General features: G+C 41.3%; 1 protein-coding gene across 1 annotated transcript in view; it reads right to left on the bottom strand.

The window, feature by feature from the left end:
* Positions 1–13,288, bottom strand: part of LOC122660991 (mogroside IE synthase-like) — a 29,108-nt gene extending 15,820 nt beyond the window's left edge. The window contains exons 1-2 of the mRNA XM_043856269.1: positions 12,609–13,288; positions 10,867–11,021 (exon numbers count right to left, since the gene is read on the bottom strand). Of these exons, the coding sequence (XP_043712204.1) occupies positions 10,867–11,021; positions 12,609–13,280 (827 nt within the window). The 5' untranslated portion in view covers positions 13,281–13,288. The remainder of the gene's footprint in view (positions 1–10,866; positions 11,022–12,608) is intronic.
* Positions 13,289–18,894: the final 5,606 nt, after the last annotated feature.

Below are 18,894 nucleotides of genomic sequence, written 5' to 3'. Positions count from 1 at the left end.
TAAAGAACGATGGCTCAATTTACATGCATGATGTGGAGGAACTAGAAAACATGGGATGCACACATAAGTTAAGATTGATGATTTATAGAAGACACAACATGATATCTGAATGTACATGAGATAAACTTCATGGAAATGAATGTGGGGAGTCTTAAATTACAGGGGATGGGGATCATACAAGATGCATGCATGTGAGAAATAAGAGATTCATTATAGAGAAGGGGATTGTATGTTCACCATCTATGGAGATGGGATCACACTCCATCGGAGATGCAAAATAAATAGACTAAATAGTAATCAACAAATGGACTAAGAGTACTAAGAGAGAGGGTCTCCTACCTAGTTTGAAGAAGATTGAAAGCCGAAGATGTGGAGGTTTACCTTTCGTGACTCAAGAGATTTGTACAGGAACAAGTTTCACACTTATAATGGCTTCTCTTGTCTCCTTATAAGCGACACTTCATTGTCCAAGCACCAAAATCACTAGATTGAAGACTCTAGGCTTTGATTTTGAAGCTTCAACTATGGATAGTAGCACTCAAGAAGGCAAGGAGGCAATAGGCTAAGGCCAAGTTGGGGCCAAAGGCTAGAGACTCAAGGAACTAGAGTGGAGAATGGCTAGAGGCATGTGGAAGTTGTGGGTATGCTCCTATAGAGTTCATGTCACCCTCCTCAATGTGAGAGAGACTGCATTTACAGATGTAGAGGGGTGTGTGCACTCCCAAATTCGTGTAGGAATACTTGGTTTGATCCTAATCATCGAAAGGAAGGGTCTTTGCATTAACAGTGGGTGTTTGGTCAAGGTTATGGCCAATGGGGTGTGGGCAAGTTTTTAGTTACCTTAGGAATTATTTCTTGGGGCCTAAGGAAGCCAATATATGCATCCAAGATGCCAAAAATAGGCTTGGTCCCAAAAGGAATCGAGGTCAGAGCTAAACATGGCAAGTTTGGGCTTCTCAAATTTGCACAGATTCGACATTGAATTGGGGTCAAGTCGACATCGAGGGAAATGGCTCGGCTTTCGATATTTAAATTCTTAATGTCAAGGTAAGTTAGACAGTAGGAATAATCTGCTCAATAGTTAACTGGGATATGTTGATGTCAATGGAAGGTTGGGTCGATGTCGACTCAGGGTCTTCGAGTGTCGACAAGGATGGAATGGGTTAATTGGGCCAAGTTCTACGCTGGGCTAGGCTGGTTCCTGGGGGTCTGGATCAGGGCTAGCCTTTTTGGGGGATCTTGGAGGGCTTGGAGGCTCTTGTTTAGGCTTTGGCATGGGAAATCAACGATCGGTAAATGGATTTGGGCAGTGCACATTAACGCTACATCCACAGATACAATGACTCTACACCTTGGAGGGTGCTCATTATCGTCATGGGAATCCTCCGGGGGGAAAGACAAAATGAGGTGTCTATAGCGAGCCACTACTCTCACTCACGGACACGTTATCCCCTTATCAAATTCTAAAGTCATCTTCTCCACTTCCACCCAGACAAACAAACAAAGGGTAATTTACAAAAATGCTAACTGATCGACTCAAAGAGAAAAGAAACTGTCCAAAGACTATCGAACACTGAAAGAGCACTGGGGAAGTAACTTACAATAGAAGAAACCCTAGCGGAAGAAGAGACACATATATATATGTTTCTCAAAACCAACAGCCCCATATCCAATGGCCCAGAGCAAGACCCCTTTCAAATAAAAAAGCAAAAGGCACAAAAATTTATTACGGACAAGACCCAAACCGTTAGCTCCACTGCCACTGCCAATAAATATGAAACACTTCCCAAAAACCTGGCAACAAACAAAAGAGAAGATCCTCCATGGAATAAAATATAGATGGCCCTGCATGCGTCAGATGAGAATATTTTACTCCATCGACTCTTCCTAAAGACTCAATGGAATGGGGAACTTATGATACCCTCTAATCCCAACCAGTATATAGCCTCACGTGCCATGTGCCACGTCACACCCTTGCCTTGTGTCCCCATAACTTTTTAAAAAAATTTTAAAAAGCTTATCTTATTCCATTGACTCTTCATAAAAACTCGAAGGAGTGGGGGACTTATGATATAGCTCATATCCTGCCTCCAATACTAGTCAGACATGTATGACAAGGCCAGACTAAGGAACTAGCTCAAAGAAAGAAATGACTACGGTCCATGCTGAAGGCACGCACGAACAAGCTTTACATGTGGACTACCAAGGGCACAATCACTGACAGTTTGTTTAACGGTCCCCAAATCGGATCACTAATCTACCCTAGAGACTACGTAACCCTATAAAAGGGGTAAAAAGGACATTCAGAAAGCAGAGCTAGATATATAACGAAGAGCAGAAGGAATTAAGAGAGGACTCTGGGATTTTGAGACTCTAAGACCCATTTTTGGCCACTGGGAAGCAGGACTTCGGAACCAAATTGTCCATCTTTGGGCCCCTTTAAGTGTTGTTTTATTTAGAGTTCTAACTTAAGCATTGGAAGCATCTCCCTTGTGACATACCTTGGGGTGTTAACCTTTCCTGCCTTCTGGTTTTATTATTGTGCAGGATTGCGCTGGACTAGATCGGACCACGGAAGGAGGACTTCGGCAACAACAGGTCCAAAACCATACACTTTAAGGATGGGAAGGTTTCAACTATGGCCTTAGCTAACGTTCTAGTGCCACCACCTTCATCAACTATTGGCCTTAGACCTAACACCTCTTTTCACTTTCTGCAGTGACCCCAGTCATGACCAAATTGAGTGTCACTTTTTGATATGCATAGTCCCAAATGGTCCTGCCATATGCATCCAAACCACCCCTAAGAAGCATGCACTTAAAAATTCTAGCAAACAACAATAGCGACATGCTCTGAGCATTATCCTTGAGTAGCCTTGAATAGGGTGTGAGGAGATACCTTTCTTACTGATCCTCATAAACTTTTTTAATTACGAATAAGCTAGTGTGTAGCAAACAACTGCTTGGTCGGTTAATTGGTTGGTGGCTTGCCGGTTGGAGTGTATGCCTAATTGAATTTTCTAATATTAGGCACCAACTTGGAATAATCCCCTTCCTCTTTCAGTTCAAAAATACCTCTCTTAGGTAGGGTAATATTCTATTCATAGACCAAAGATGATCAAATACATCAAAGTTATAGGCTATATATAGCCATTACAAGCCATTACAACAAACTTCATACAAACAAGCGGACTTAACAACAACTGAAATCCGAACTTAACAATTGGGCATACATAAAACGACAAATACACATAACACGAATACACATAACACAACAAACATAGTAAATACTTTAATCTGTCTCGGGGCTGCTGGAAGAGTCAAGGCCTGTGCCATATTGGAAGTATTGGCGAACTTCATACTCTACATGGTGCCTCATGATGTGACATATCATTGGGTGTTGTAGCTCATTGTTGATGTCCCATGCAATACGGGTGGACTCAATAAGTGAGGGAGGTAGAGTGGCTGGGTCCACTTGATTCTCTATGCACATGGTACACATGAATTGCTTCCATCTTTCCCGTGTAGACTCATTATCATCCCTTTGGGCAAAGAGGTCATCATCACTGGTTCCAAGGATGGAGAAAGAAGGGCTATAGGCTATGAGATGCTGGTCAAGGATTGGAGGCTCAATAAGATCAGGGTGAATATGGTCAACAGGTCGATGGAAGAGGATAGTGACAAAGAGGTGGTCGTGGGGCAGGCCGGATAGAATATTTATCCAATGTGGTATAGGAGCAAAGAGTTGAAGAAACCTAGCAAAGTGAGAGGGAACTTCAAGATGTAGAAAGGTGTTGGGCCTGGACGGTAACCCGTACTTGGAAGAGGTTCGTCGTAAGTAGTGGATGAGGCCAGGAGTGGAGAAACACATGGCAATTTTGTGGGGGATGCCAAAAGAATACCACGAACCCTTTTTCAAACATATAGAACTGTGTAATGGTGAAAAGAGTGAGGTATGGATAATCTGGATGACAAACCATCCAATTATATTGGAGACCATATTTGTGGACAAGGACTGCAAGTAGGGACTGGTATGTTTGGGTACTGTAACCAACCATGGTCCTGCCAGAAATGTCTGAATAAATTTCTGGGGGAAGGACGGGAAGAAGATGAACAAGATCAGGTAAGGGGGGTTCGGTGGTGGTGGTTCAGATGGTCCTGGTTCATTCGGATTGGATCGAAAAGAGGAAGCACGGGAAGATGAGGAATGGGATCGAGAGGAATGCCAGAATGGCATACATGGGATAGGGATTAAGGAGTGAATTAGCCTTTTTGTCGTGGAAAGGAAATCTGCAAGGATATTATCTTTGCCTTTGATATGCTTGACCTTAAAAGACCACTGTGAAAATCAGTCTGCCCAACAGAGGAGCTGTGGTTCAGGGAGAACCTTTTGCTTGAACTGAAGCATCTTGGGGAAAGAAGACATGTCCATCTCGACCTGGAATGTATGGCCAATGAGATAGAATTGGAGTTTTTCAATGCCACGCCTGACTACCAGTATTTCTTTGAAGGTGGAATGATAATGCTGTTCTGATGGTTTGAATTGTGCACTTCTGTAACCACAGACCTATCTGGTGCCATCCTTTGCTTCTTTTAAGAGAACTGCTGCCCATTGTTCATCACTTGCATCTGTTTGCAAAATTCTGAGACCTGTGGAAGGAATTTGTCGAGGGGGGAGGGACTGGGCAATAGTTTTAAGAGTTTTGACTGCATTGGTATGTATTGCTGACCATGGGGGGGGCTTCTTCTTAAGAAGATGGTTCAGGGGTCCTGTATGCTGAGTTTGATGTGGACTAAACTCAGTCATGTAGTTGATTATACCAAAGAACTACTGAAGCTGTTGCACTGTGAGAGGACCATCGGGGAATTGAAGGAGAGATTTCCCAATATGAGGTTGAAGCTCATATTTTCCTTTGTTAATTGTGACACCAAGGAAGTCTATTTGGGAACTCCGATCTCCATTTTCTTTGGTGAGAGCATGACGCCATACTGCACAGTGATTGCATGGAATTAAGTAAGTAACTGCTGATGCTCTTCTTCTGTCTTGGAGAAAAGAAGGATATCATCAATGTAGATAAGTGCTTGGGACTGGATGGGTGCATAAATTTTCATCATTGCCTTCTGAAAGAGAGATGGAGCAACCTTAAGACCGAATGGCATGACATTCCAATGGAAATGGTGTCCAGGAATGCAAAAACCTGTCTTGGGTCTATCATCCAAGTGAATGCCGAGTTGCCAAAATCTTGCTTTTAAATCAAGCTTGCTGAAGACTGTTACTTCCGAAAGTTGTAGCATAAGGGTAGCTCTGGTTGGCAATGGGAACTTATCATTTGCTAGGAAAGCATTGAGTGGTTGGTAATTGATGACTAGCCTGAGTTTGCCTCTAGATTGTTCTACTCTCTTATTAACATAGAATGCTTCGCATGCCCATGGAGAGGATGTTGGTTCAATGAGGCTTTGAGCTTGCAGGAGGGTGACTTCTTCTCGGGCAAGAGTGAGATGGGACGGGTTCATGCCTGTGTGACTGGCTTCGGTTTGATTTGCATCTTCATTCTTCTTGAAAGGGAGCTTGTTGAAGAACTGTGGATTCTGCCATAAGGGATGATCACATTTAGTAAGGAATTCGGTGTGAGAATCAACACAACATTGGGAGATCAACTGCTGCTTGATATCTGCAAAAGAAACTGTTAGAAAAAGGTTGGAAACTGAGGTCTAGGGGAGGAATTGCTTCCTATAGGTTAGACCACGGACACTCCATTGAAGAGAAGGGAGCTTGCTGAGAAGGTCGAAACCAATAAGGGCATCACGGCTGGGTAGAGAGGATCCTAGGACTCTATGGCTAATGACCAAAGTAGGAAAAATCTTGAACTTGACTGGGTCTTTTGAGATGAGATCTACTGAAAAGGTTTTTCCATCGGCTGTTGTGAAGTATTGTTTGTGAGGTTTCCAACAGTAGGAAGGTAAAACATGTGGTGCTAAGATGGTCATGGTAGCGCCAGTGTCAAAATATCCAATAATCTTGACTGGACGATCCCATGTGGTAGGGACTATATACAAGGGGGCTAAAGGTAGCAGAACCTTAGTGGCCAGTAATAATGGGGGGTCAGAGTTAAGAAGAGGGTGGACGGGTTCAAATCCATTGGACTCGATATCGAACTTAGATTCTGTCTCTGAATCATGGACCTCTAGGGCAAATAAGAGGTCTGGGGGGAACTCTTCATCTATAGAGTATCGTGACTCTATATCTGCATCATCTTCATCATTGATGGTGAACCTAGTCAGCATATGCATGAGATTGGTCTTCTTCTTTTTGTCAGGGCAATTTTTTACAAAATGGCCTCTCTTGCCACAAGAGTAGCATGTATCAGAAGTCTTTCCCCAAAATTTCTTCCTCTTGAAATACTTGTATTTCTTGTTCTTGGGGTTCTTGTGGAACTGGTGAGAGTGGGTAGATCACTTATGGGAAGGTGATCTGTGCTTGTGGATTCTGGAGAAGTGTGATTGCTTCTTTATGGGACATGTACAGCTTTTATCCTTGCATTTGATCTTTAGGTACGAAGTGTCACAGGTGTTCTTGAGCTTTTCTATAGTCTTGTCCCATGTTTTGAAAAACTGTTGTTGATCACAAAGCTTCTAGAGAGCTGTTTGAATTTCCTGGTACAGTCTTCCAAGAGTGATATGATGAAGCTGAAGACCTTGGATGGTTAAGTTCTTAACAACATCCTTACCAAGAGGTTCTAGAAAAGAGTTCAAGAAAACCTGCTTCATGTTTACATCATCAAGACCGCCAAGAATGTAGAAACGATCCATTATTTTAGTGTAATGTTTTTCGAGGTCTGACTTCTGGAAAGAGCAGCACTTCATCTAGAAATATTCTTCCCGAGCCTTAATCCTGTTGCTCTCAATCAGACTAATAAACTCATTGTAGAGCTGAGATACAAATTCATCAATGCCTATTTGTACCCATTGCAACTGATTATAGGGGCCAAGAGTCATGTACCATTCTCGTAGTGTGCCATGTGTTCTTGCCAGAAACTTGGTAATAGCCGCATGAGAAGTCATTCCTTCTTGGAGTAGTTCAGAGACCAACCATGCGTGGAACTCTGAGATCTTATCAGGCCATTTGTGGAATGGGATTCCATCAAATGTGAATAGTTGTTTGGGATCCTAATTTTGATAGGGCTGGTAGTCCCGCAGTGGGACCTGTTGGTTGACATGGGGAGCATTTTCTCCTGTATGTTCCTCATCATCTGAAATGATGGGCTCTGTGACTCTAGTAGTGTTCTGTTGGTCAGGTTGGGAGTTTGGCTGGGTAGCAAAAGCAGGAGGAAAATGGCTTCCTGAGTTAGTGGAGGAATTAGACTCAACAGAGTCTGAATCATTATGCCCATGAACAGAGAGAACCGGGAAGGGTTGTGCGGGTGAAGGGGTAGAATGGAGTTGTTCAAGAAAGGCACTCAAGATATTTGAATTCTTTGCAGGGACCAAAGGAGAACAAGCTGGCTAGGTGGATGGTGGTTTGGTGGATGGAGGTACATATGGAACAAAACTAGGAGGTTTTGGTAGGGCTAGGTAGGTTGGTTGGAATATGGGTTGGGAGTAAGACTGGTGACTCGATGGGTAACTTTGTTGTGGGGAAGGTTGGGAGTGGACTGATGTGGATCTAACCCGAGATGAGGATGATGATTTCCTTTGGCTACTGCGTCTCTAGTCACGTTGTAATTCTTTGAGTAGTTCGATCGGGAAAGTATGAGGTTTGTTCAGAGAATCGACCTCAATGATAGGAGGAAAACCAGGGAAGAAAGGGGTGTTAGCTGTGACAGCAGGGGTGTAGGGTGTCTGGAGTGGGGTTTGCACCCAACGGAGCTGTTCTTCTAATGCTTTCTTTTCCTTTTCTCGGACTGAGATTAGGGCAGAAGCATATGCAACAACCTTAACTGTTGTAGCTATGTGCATAAGTTCTGTATGCAGAGCTTCAATCTTCTCTTTGAGGTATCTGACGTCTAGATCTTGCTTTTGCAAGGCCAACGTGGTGTGTTCCTGGTAAGAAACAATTTTCTGCAGGTATTGATTCAGAACTATAGGATTTTCTGCTTGCCAGTTCAACTGAGTCTCAATAGAAGAGTTGCTAGGCCTCTGGCCATTTTGGTCCGCTGTATTTGGAGGAGTGACCTTCCAACGATGCATTCTCTAATTGGCATCTTCATAGTCAGCTACTTGTGGGAAATTTTTGCTGATGGAGGAGGAGGATCCGCTACCCATCATATAGTAGGGTATGGGTTAGGGGGAGCAGCATCCTAATGAACAAGGCTTTCTGTTACCATATTCAACAATGAATTGGTATTTGCCGGGATCATCACTAAGAGGGCCAACATTTGGGCAACCACGTTGTTATCGTTGCCAAAGGGGATCTGGCACTTTCTCTTTCTTCTTCTTCTGGGTGAGAGATTTCCAACGCCTTGGGGGTTCATCATCATCATCAATATGACAACAATCTAGACAATGACAGATATTGAATCATTTATGACCTGTAGGACTCTGAAATCGATAGATTGGGTTACCGCCGCTATCAAAAGCATCAATAGGGACATGAGGCAAACGAGCTAGGAGCTCCTGGGGAAGAATTGGGACTGCAGGACACATGTTTGCATGTTTAGGGAAACAGACTTCCGTCTTTCCTCCTTCTAAGCGCCTATAAGAAGGGTCAGTAGAAATAATCCGAGGAGTAGCCATTTCTGCATGAGTAGATTCATAAGCTGTAATCCAAGCTTCTGGAATCAGCTTGAGAAGTTCAAATCTGCTGAGCTATTTCGGAACATGTGTGATGGTAGGTGTTCTATCAGAATCAATCTATAGAAATAGGGCTGAATCATTACTGGTATGACTAGTGTTGAGGTCGAAAGCATGATTTTGGAGCCTGTAGCAGATCTGGTACTGCAAGGTTGCAACAATAGCAGATTCTACCTGAGGTGCGCCGTTGATCTGGATGAGAAACTTCCAAGCTGTGGGGAGATTAGGATCTTTCAGGGAGATGTTGCAATTGGGGTACAGAGTATAGAAGACTGTTCCATCGTTCAGAGTAGTCTGAACATTGGTAATGGTGGCATATGGATATTGCTTGAATCTCGTGTCCAGAAGATCCATTTTCATCACCATGGGAAGACCTTTTCGACCGTGCAAGGTAAGGGTGATCTTTACTGCACCAAGGTGAAGATGAGTATATCCCAGAGCAAGCCATTGCCTGATGAGTTCAGGGCTTATCTCAATGGGAAAATACTGTTCTTTGCCAGAGGCAGTCACCTGGTTCTGAGAGAATGGTGGGGCTTGGACATATTCCTTCAGACCAGGGGTCTTTCTGGGGGAAAGAATAGTCTTAATCTTTGTAGTCAAGGATGATGGATTCTGGGGGAATACATTATAAGGATTTAGGATGGGAAAGTTTGTAGGATGAATCTATTGATCAGCAGGAGTATAACTAAGTTCATACAGATAGTCTACCTTTGCTGCATGTGACTGGGGAAGAGTAATGGAGGAAGCACTTGCGGAGGAAGCTCGGGGAGGTTGTAAAGCCATGAGAAATGATGATTATATGGTCTCCTACTGAATGGAGATGCTATGCCAAGATGCCTTTCGGAGAGGTAACAGGATAAGTATAACCTCAGTTTGTCTTAAGGCCAAAAGAATATATGTAGAAGGTTTTCCGAGCATGTAACTGGGATTTACGAAGGCCTTTCACCTGTGACCCAAACCTAGTGCTCAAGGACTGTTATCTGCACATAAACTTCCAGAGCTAGAAGACTGAAATGTCATAACCATTCTGATGGAGTGGATCCTTAGAAAAGGCAACTCCAAAGCATACTTGGTATGGAAAGTGCTCTATTACGTCAAACGAAAAACAACTTGGAAGTGGCAGAGCTCCCTCCAGTAAGGGAGAGAAAAAGTTAGAAAAGCATGGCTCTGATACCAGGGTAATATTCGAGATTCCAAGTCAGTGCCTACAATGGGGTAGCAATAAAATTTTGTCCCACATAAACCACTTACACACCCACCATTTGAGTAATGAAATCATAAATTTATTTTATCTTATTTTTTGGTGGATAGAGAATTACATTCAAAGAAGCTCAAGGGTACACTAAACCCTAGAAGGAGAAAGGGTAAAAAAAAGAGGGGGAAAACAAGGAGAAAAGATCCTGAACAAGAAAAAGTTTAAGGGTCTTATTCTACCAACCAGATTTAGCTCGATGGGGAGATCATAAGAAGATAAAGTATGGGAATTCCTATTAAGCAATCAAATTCATATTAGGTGGAAACTAACTGAGCTACAAATTCATCAATATTATTATCTGAACTTCCACCTTTATCCACTGCTTCTTTAGCCAAACTCTTCCATTTGATGGCATTCTTCTTAATCATTTCCCCTCTCTTTCCCTCCATAATTTCGCTTATGCAAAGCTCTAGCTCTTCTTTTCTTACAATCCCTTTGTTATCAACCCGAGCTCTAATTCCTACTTCCCAAACATCCTCAACATACTTAGCATTAGTGGTTTGATCTATCCACTATGGCAGTCCAACCATTGGAACTCCTAAGCTAAGTCCCTCTAGAGTAGAATTCCATCCACAGTGTGTAACAAAGCATCCTACTACCTTGTGGGCTAATACATCTAACTGAGGGCACCATGAAACCACCAAACACTTCTCTGAAGCTTCATCCACAAACTTGTTACTTAGCTTGTCTCTCTCTGATGCCCTTACCACCCATAAGATGTATCTATTGCTCATCCTCAAACCCAATGCTAGTTCTTCCATCTGCTCAACTCCAAGCGCAGCCACACTCCCAAATGACACATAGACAACCATTCCAGTTAGCCTATTATTTAACCAGTTCTTACACACAGTAGTGTCTGGATTGAAGAGATTAAGATTGTAGTCTTTATCATCTTCTGTCCCCTTCTCCAGGTACATGGATGGTAAAGTTGGTCCAATCGTCCTCAATCGCCAGAGTTTCGCCATCCACTCCACCACCTAAAAAGAGAGAACAAACTTATGAGGAACAAAATAACCCAAGTGTAGTGCCCAAGCCCAAACACAAAGAGGGGCGAAATGACTACCCCACCCTATTGATGCCTTCGCAAGGAACTCACGGATCATGTTCTTTTACAAGTACATGAGTTGCTGTCCTTGCTCTCTTAGTAGCTGACATGTGGATTTCCATTAACCTGTTAGCTTCTCTACCTCCACCCCACCATTTATTATACCCTTTAGTCGACTCATAACGAGTTTACCCATTTTCTCTCTCTCATTTATTATATAATCTCATTTCTATTTTTATTTTTAATTTTTTATTTAACATCCATTATTTGGATTGTTTTTTATTTTATTTTTATTTTTTATTTAATCCCATTGCAACCCCAGTACTTGTGGTTTAACAAGTTCGGCCAATACCGATTTGATACGGTGCTACAACAAATAGAATAGCACCATGTGGCTGACCATACCAATAAAGATTTAAAAAATAAAATATTGGTTAAATCGGTATCAAATTGGTTCCCCAATCGATACCAAAATGAATTGCCCGATTCAGACGATCCGATATCGTACCCTATCCTGTCCCATCCATCCATGCCGCACTTCAACCTCCTTTCTAATATTTATTGGTATCGTCAACCACATGGCTTGATCCCATTTGTTGTAGCATTGTCTCGAACCGATATTGGCCGAGACCATTAATGTATTCGATATTGATTACTAAATCGTCTAAGCTAGGAACAAAATAGTTGCAATGGGATTAAATAAAAATCCAACTAATGGATATTGAATAAAAAATTAAAAGAGAAATAGAAGTAAGATTAGATAATAAATGAGAGATAGAAGAAGGGACTAGTTGTGAGTCGGCCACATTCAAATTTATTTTTCAATCTTTATTGGTATGGTCAGCACTGTTCTATATGTTGTAGCATCGTATCCAAACAATATCGGCCGAGCCCGTTAAACCCCAAGTACGTGAGTTGCAATGGGATTAAATTAAAAAATTAAAATAAATAAAAAACAATCCAAATAGTGGATGTTGAATAAAAAATTAAAAGAAAAGTAGAGATGGGATTAAATAATAAATGAGAAATAGAACGCTGTATCAAATCGGTATTGGTCGAGCCCGTTAAACCGTACCCCAAGTAACTGAGTTACAGTGGGATTAAATAAAATTTTAAAATAAATAATAAATGTTAAATAAAAAATCAAAAAGAGAAATAGAAATAAGATTAAATAATAAATGAGAGAGAGAAAGAATATACTCGTTATGACTAGGTTAAGGGGTTTAATAATTGGTGTGGTAGAGGTAGATAAGGTAACAAGTTAACGGAAATTCACGTGTCAGTTAATAAGGGAACATGGACAGCTACTCATGTACTTGTACAAGGACATGATCCGGACTCAGGAAGTCGTCCCCACAGAGAACACTTCCCAATAAAAATAACCCAAAGTAAGACAATGTATGATTAGAAATTAAAACTAAAAGTCTTTACTTGGATTATTTAAAAACTCCTGCATGAAGATAACAACTCATAAAACAATTTAAAAAATTGAACAAAGTTGAAATGTTTCAATAATCACCTCATTCTCCAACTTGTCGAAGGTGTTCACAAGAACCCAATCTGCTTCATCTAAATTAGAGAATTGATTCACAAGAAGTGCCAGGTAAACGGGATTAGATCCTACTAAAAGAAAAGATGGCAAGTCTTGCGGTTCAAGTGGTGGGAGCCCAGGAACTGAAACAGTACTACTCTGGTCCGGTGGTGGGATGCTGAGAAGTCCCCTTTGAACATGGTAGTATATGTTATCAACTGCACAAGACTGAGTGAAGAATGAGGCAGTAACCAACCCAAACTCTTTGGCTACATCTAAAGCCCATGGTAAGAATGAGTCATACACAAGGCACTTGATTGGGTAACCTGAGTCATTTAGTTTGTTTATAAGCACAGTTAAGGTTTGTGAACCTCTTTCTTTTAAACATGAAAGGTAGGTCTGGAAGCTATCGACTTTTGTGAAACCATCATCATCGAAGCCATCAGAGATGGTTTCAATACCAACTGAACTAGATTTGGCTTTCATGGATTTGGAGATGAAGATGGTTACAGCTAGTGTGGTTTTCAGGCCTTTTGAGACTAATCGTTTAGAGAATTGGAGGGTTGGGTTTATGTGGCCTTGGCTTGGGAATGGAAGCACCAACACATGGTCTCTGCAAGCTTTCTTTTCCATCTCCGTTACCTCTCTCTCTCCCAACATGTCTATCTATATATACTCACAATTCCAGAGGAAATTAAGGCTCAGAATAGATTCCATCTGAACAGCTGTGAGTTGTTCATGTACGTGAGCGGGGGTGAATGTTCACGTACGTGAGTATGCGAACGACTCACAGCCGTTCAGATGGAACATTCCCACAGAATAGATTCCATCTAACGGCTGTGAGTTGTTCACGTACGTGAGCGTATGTGAACATTCCCCAAAGTCTACGGACTACTTTTTCATAATTTAGTTTTTTTTTTAGGTAATTTATACATACCATCCCTGAGATTTAACGAAAGTATAATTTTACCCCCCAGTTTTGGATAATTCTACGTACCCCCTGAGGTTTACAAATGTTAACAATTACACCAATTCCGTCAATTCATGACTAACAGTGTTAAAATCACAAAAATGCCCCTTCAAGAAAGAAAAAAAAAAAAAAAAAACCTACAACTCATCTGAGTTGCAGGTATCCTTGAGTCTTGGATGAGCTAGTAGAGCTTTGTCCCTTCATCTTCGTCGGATCAAGATTGTCATCGTTGGCCCAATTTTCCATTCTCTGATGAGTGGAAGGAGGAGAGAGAGAGAGAGAGAGAGAGAGAGAACATAAAGAGTTACTCAATTAAGAGAATGGAAATGGTAAAGTTTTTCTAAATCTTATGAACTTGACTGCACAGTAAGAATTAATTTCTGGGCTGGGCTTTATTTTCTTGTTCAAAGCTTAGATTTTGATGGGGAAGGGGTTGCCGATTCTAAGGAGGTTGGAAACATTCTCAGCATTTTGTGCAGCTTGGGTTGATTTTTGGATGGCAAAGTTTTAAACAGTTCATCATTGTTTTTATTTTTTTTTTCTGATTCTGATGATGGGGTCGTACGATCATCAGAATCATGGGTTTTGCTTTAATGCACTGGCCATGTTTTGTCTGGCAATGAGCTGTTGCCATGAATTCTGCTTTCTTTTCTTTGCATCTTGGAAGTTTGATGGGGAAAACAAATAAAAGTTGGTAACTGAGCCGATTTTTATATTTCCTTATCTCTATTCTTTCTGAATGTGTTCCTTATTTATATAAAGCGATGCTTGTTGTCCACCATTTCGTTGGTTTCTTCGACTGATACCGAGACGATGTATTCAGTTGTAGGTCGTCAACTGTGAAGCATCGGTGAAAGGAATCTAAAAAATTAGAAGGAATGTGGACTTTTCATTCTCTTAATTGAGTAACTTTACCATTTCCATTTCATCTCAATGAATGATCAAAGCTTTAACAGTAAAGAGAAAGATAAAGGATCTAATCATGAATAAATATTTTTTTTATCGGATAAAAGAAACTATTTTTTTACAAGATATTATAAAAACTGTAAAATTTTCACTAGTATAAGGAAAATTGGGCTGATAATGACAAACTTGATCCGGCAAAGATGAAGGGACAAGACTCCACTAGCACATCCGGCCAAGACTCAAGGATACCTGCAACTCATCTTTCCCAATCAATTTGGGGAAGATGAGTTGCAGGTTTTTTTTTTTTTTTACTCTTCTTGAAGAGGCATTTTTGTAACTTTACCCCTTGATTTTAACATTGTTAGTCATGAATTGACGAAATGGGTGTATTTGTTAATGTTTGTAAACGTCAGGGGGTATGCAAAATTATCCAAAACTGGAAGGTAAAATTATACTTTCGTTAAACCTCAGGGGTGATATTTGTAAATTACCCTCTTTTTTTTTGGTAAAGTCCACGAACTTGTACTTGTGACGTTCCAACTTTGTGGTTGTAATGAAATCTGAAAATCGGGACAAAACGGACTGCGCATGGGTAAAAATTAAAAGAACCTGATTTTTTCATATGGGAAATCAGATGACAAGATTACCAAAAACAAAAAAAAAAAAGGAAATCAGATGACAATAGAATTTTGTGGAAAGTGCATGATTTCATGTCAATCTGAGTTAACCTCCACAGCCATGCCGTTGCATATTGTGGTCGCATGTTAACAACCATTCCAGTGTACTGTTATGTATCACTATCACTTACAGGAGACACATCTCTATCATGCCGTTACGTATTACCATCGCATGTTGTAGGTATCGTGGCCTCCGAAAACAGGTTCCTCCGCCTTGTGGGCGGGTTCCAAAGAGCATTCTGAATGAGTGCACGTGATCCCTTTCAAACTATTGGAGGGGGGGGGATTTTGGTCCTTACTTGGAACAGTGTCAAGTGCATAGCAAATGCCCTTAATTGTGATTCCAGAGTTGGATTTGGTCCTGATGTCACTAGACTAAGTCAATTTTATTTTTTTTAGTTATTCAATAAAGTAAAAAAAACCAACCGAGCCTTCTCTTCCATTTCTATCGTTATTGAAATGGAAAATCAATGAACATCTGTGAGAGTCCGGATCCTCTCCTGGACCAGGTGAGCAATTACTCTCCTGGTACCATAATAAGCCAACGTGTGGCAGATATAAGATGGGATACCGATTCTTCCTTCCTTATTCTTTTGTTCTCTATCTCTTGCCAAAAAAAAAATTCTTTTGTTCTCTCTTCCACTCTCTCTTTCATGACGATTTTTACTTTATTTAATTAATATTTTATTCTTTTAAAAAAATGATTAAATAAACTACAAAAAGGCAAGTGGAAGAATAAAAAATTGATTAAATAAAGTAAAAATTGTAATGAATGAAAGAGAGAGTGGAAGAGAGAACAAAAGAATAACGAAGGGAGAGTCTCTATCCCATCTTATCTCTGCCAAGCGTCGGCTTATTGTGATACAAGGAGAGTAATTGCTCACCTGGTCGAATTGTTACGGAGGAAGTGCTTGGCTTCCCTGTTCTGAGAAAGTAGGGGTTCATGTCTTTTGGGGTGTGTGCGCAAGAGGTGTGCCCCCGTGTTGAGGTCTTGAGAGAAAGTTGTAATTTCTTGGGTTGGGGTAAGGCGGGAATGTCCCCCCCTTGTATTCTTTATTCTTTGATTTGGTTGGTAATAAAATTCTAGAGGCCGTCCCAGGTCCCAGATAAGTTCGGGGTAAGAAAAAAAAATAAAAATTGCTCACCTAGTCTAGGAGAGGATCCAGACTCAATCTGTGAATGCTTTAAGAGTAAAGTGTAAAATAATAATAATACTAATGCCCATGATTAGGGAACAAAGCGTATGGCTACTAATTAAGCACTTTAGGGTTGTGAAGGACTTTCGCCTCTCTCTATTAGAGGTGGGGGTATTCTCTTGAGTATTATAAAGCTTTCCACCTCGAAGTAGATAGGAAGTGGGGCACACCTGGGCCTTGGCCTTTGTCTGGTGGGAGGAGTGGATTCCATCTGAGTGATCTTGGAGGGTCTTGGACGGTACTTATACAAGGACAGGATCCGCACTTATCAGTGGATGACATATACATCAATTGAGTATTAGTTTTCTACTTTTCAAGAAATATATGGTCCCCTTGGCCCCATTCTAGCTCATTTGTAGATCCTTTATATGACCCCAGCGCTAAAAGAGACGACCATCAACATGCAGAAAGGCCAAGGGAGACATAGGTGGACAGTCTAGCGCTTACAATGCTTTTCCTTCTTATAACACACTTTCCTCGGAATCATATAGGATCAAGTTTTATTTCACATAGAGTGAAGAGAGAACCTTTTAATTTGCAAGTTATGGTGGTTGAATAGTGTTCCTGTACCATTATCAAGATCATTTTTAAATTTCATATAATAGGGATGAGAGTAGGGGACTCAAAATTAAAGGTTGGTTCAATCTAGTTTTGACCATTCTGAATCCAATTTTTACATGGACTGGTCTAAACGGTAGCCAAACCATTAAGATGAGATTCGGTTTCAATCAGTTTTGATTTAGTTTAGATTGATTTTGGCTTTGTACTGGGTTGCCTTAATTGCCAATTCATATGTATAGGATGCGTCTTCTTGTTACCAAAGTGGCTTAGTGATAAGTTGTAACTTTCTTTTGATTTTACTTGCGGGCAGGTTTCGAAGAGCATTCTAAAATTGCATTCAGATGCCCAGGGGAATTAGGGACATACGAATTGGTAATTATCTCATTCGGTCTGAAAAATGCAGGTGCTACATATTAGCGCCCCATGACTACAATTTTCCATGATATGATTGGAAATTTCAAGGAGGTGTACATAAATGATGTTGTGATCAAATCATTTGAGGAGACCGAACATCTCGGTCATTTGTGTAAGTCCTTTGAGAGGATGAGGCACCATGGTTTGAAAATGAACCCACTCAAATGTGTTTTTGGGATATTTGCTGGATACTTTCTGGGATTTCTGGTACACCAAAATGGCATTGAAATGGATAAAAACAAAACCAAGGTTACCACTCCTTGACAATGACAACAACAGGACACAGATGAATGTCGATGTCTCTCAGGGAACCTCCCAAGACCTGGAAAATCTTGCAAAAATCCAAAAATACCCTTACCTCGGAGGTTAAGCCTGTGTGACCCATTTTGGGTTTCCATGGCGCCACAGATAAAAATTGTGACTACCTATCCACCGTGGCCATAGCAGATAAGTAGTCATTGTTTTTATACTACGGCGCTACAAAAGCTTTCGCAGTGCCGCGAATCGCCCAGGGACCCCTATAATATATAAAAGGGGTTCTGTTATACTTGTGCCCAAGGTCCTAATATTTTTATTGTTATCCTTGTGACGTGTAGATGATTCTGCCACGTATGTCGGTGAGCTGGTCTCCTTGGTGGTCAAGCCCAGTCATAAGATCATTGACCACTACACAGGGTTGTCCGTCAAAGAAAGGTTCCTCAACCGGCAGTGGGGAAAATTCATCGATGGCAACTTCGTCGACTACCCTCCTAGTACCAGCCCTAAGAGCGAGGAGTATCGGAGGGCACACACTGTGTTGCCCCATTTGGAAACTTCGCTCAGAGATGAACTCAGCATTGCTGTGGGGAAGCTCTTCGGAATCATGGGGGACACGTCGTGACGATCAAAGGGTGAGCTACTAACCTCAAGTTTACTTGTTTGTCCTCCCCTCTATGGCCTTGAAGAGTGGGTCAAAGCCTATTGGCTTTCAGTGTGTCCTACCCTCTATGTTCCGTCCATGCTATCTCATGCTTTTGGGTGTTTTCTTATGTAGGGCCCACATCCCCAGTGTCCCAGACCTTGTAGATATGCCACCGTGCAAGGTGGACCCCACCCTTGATCTCCTGGTATTGTTTGTGCTATGAGGTGGGGCACATAAGTCTATATTAAGTTTTAATTTGCTTCCTTGTATTAAGAGGCCAAGCCAAACAGGCCCTAAGGCCATAACTTAGTAAATAAGGGGATCTTGGCCTTTATTGGCCATTACTCTTCACAACCACCATCGATTGGGCATTGAAGAGAGGTGAAAGGAAAAGAAGGAAGAGGGAAGAAGGCTAAGTTGGTGAGGCTTGATTGCTTGGAGGTGGAATCTTGGCTTCCAAGTGTCTTAAGGTAAAGCTCACACCTCTCTTTCCTCCCCCAGCTTTCCATTTTGGGTTTTGGGGATCTCATTTTGGTATGGATCAACCTAAGGTTCTACTTGGGACCGAAGTCTTGTGCTTGGTGGTATGTTGGACTCCCTCTTGGGGTTTGGACATTAACATTGAACCCCAAAAATGCCTTACTTGCAA

The sequence above is a fragment of the Telopea speciosissima genome, chromosome 5, assembly GCF_018873765.1.
Source record: "Telopea speciosissima isolate NSW1024214 ecotype Mountain lineage chromosome 5, Tspe_v1, whole genome shotgun sequence".
NCBI lineage: Eukaryota > Viridiplantae > Streptophyta > Magnoliopsida > Proteales > Proteaceae > Telopea > Telopea speciosissima.
This window is presented reverse-complemented; position numbering and strand designations above follow the sequence as displayed.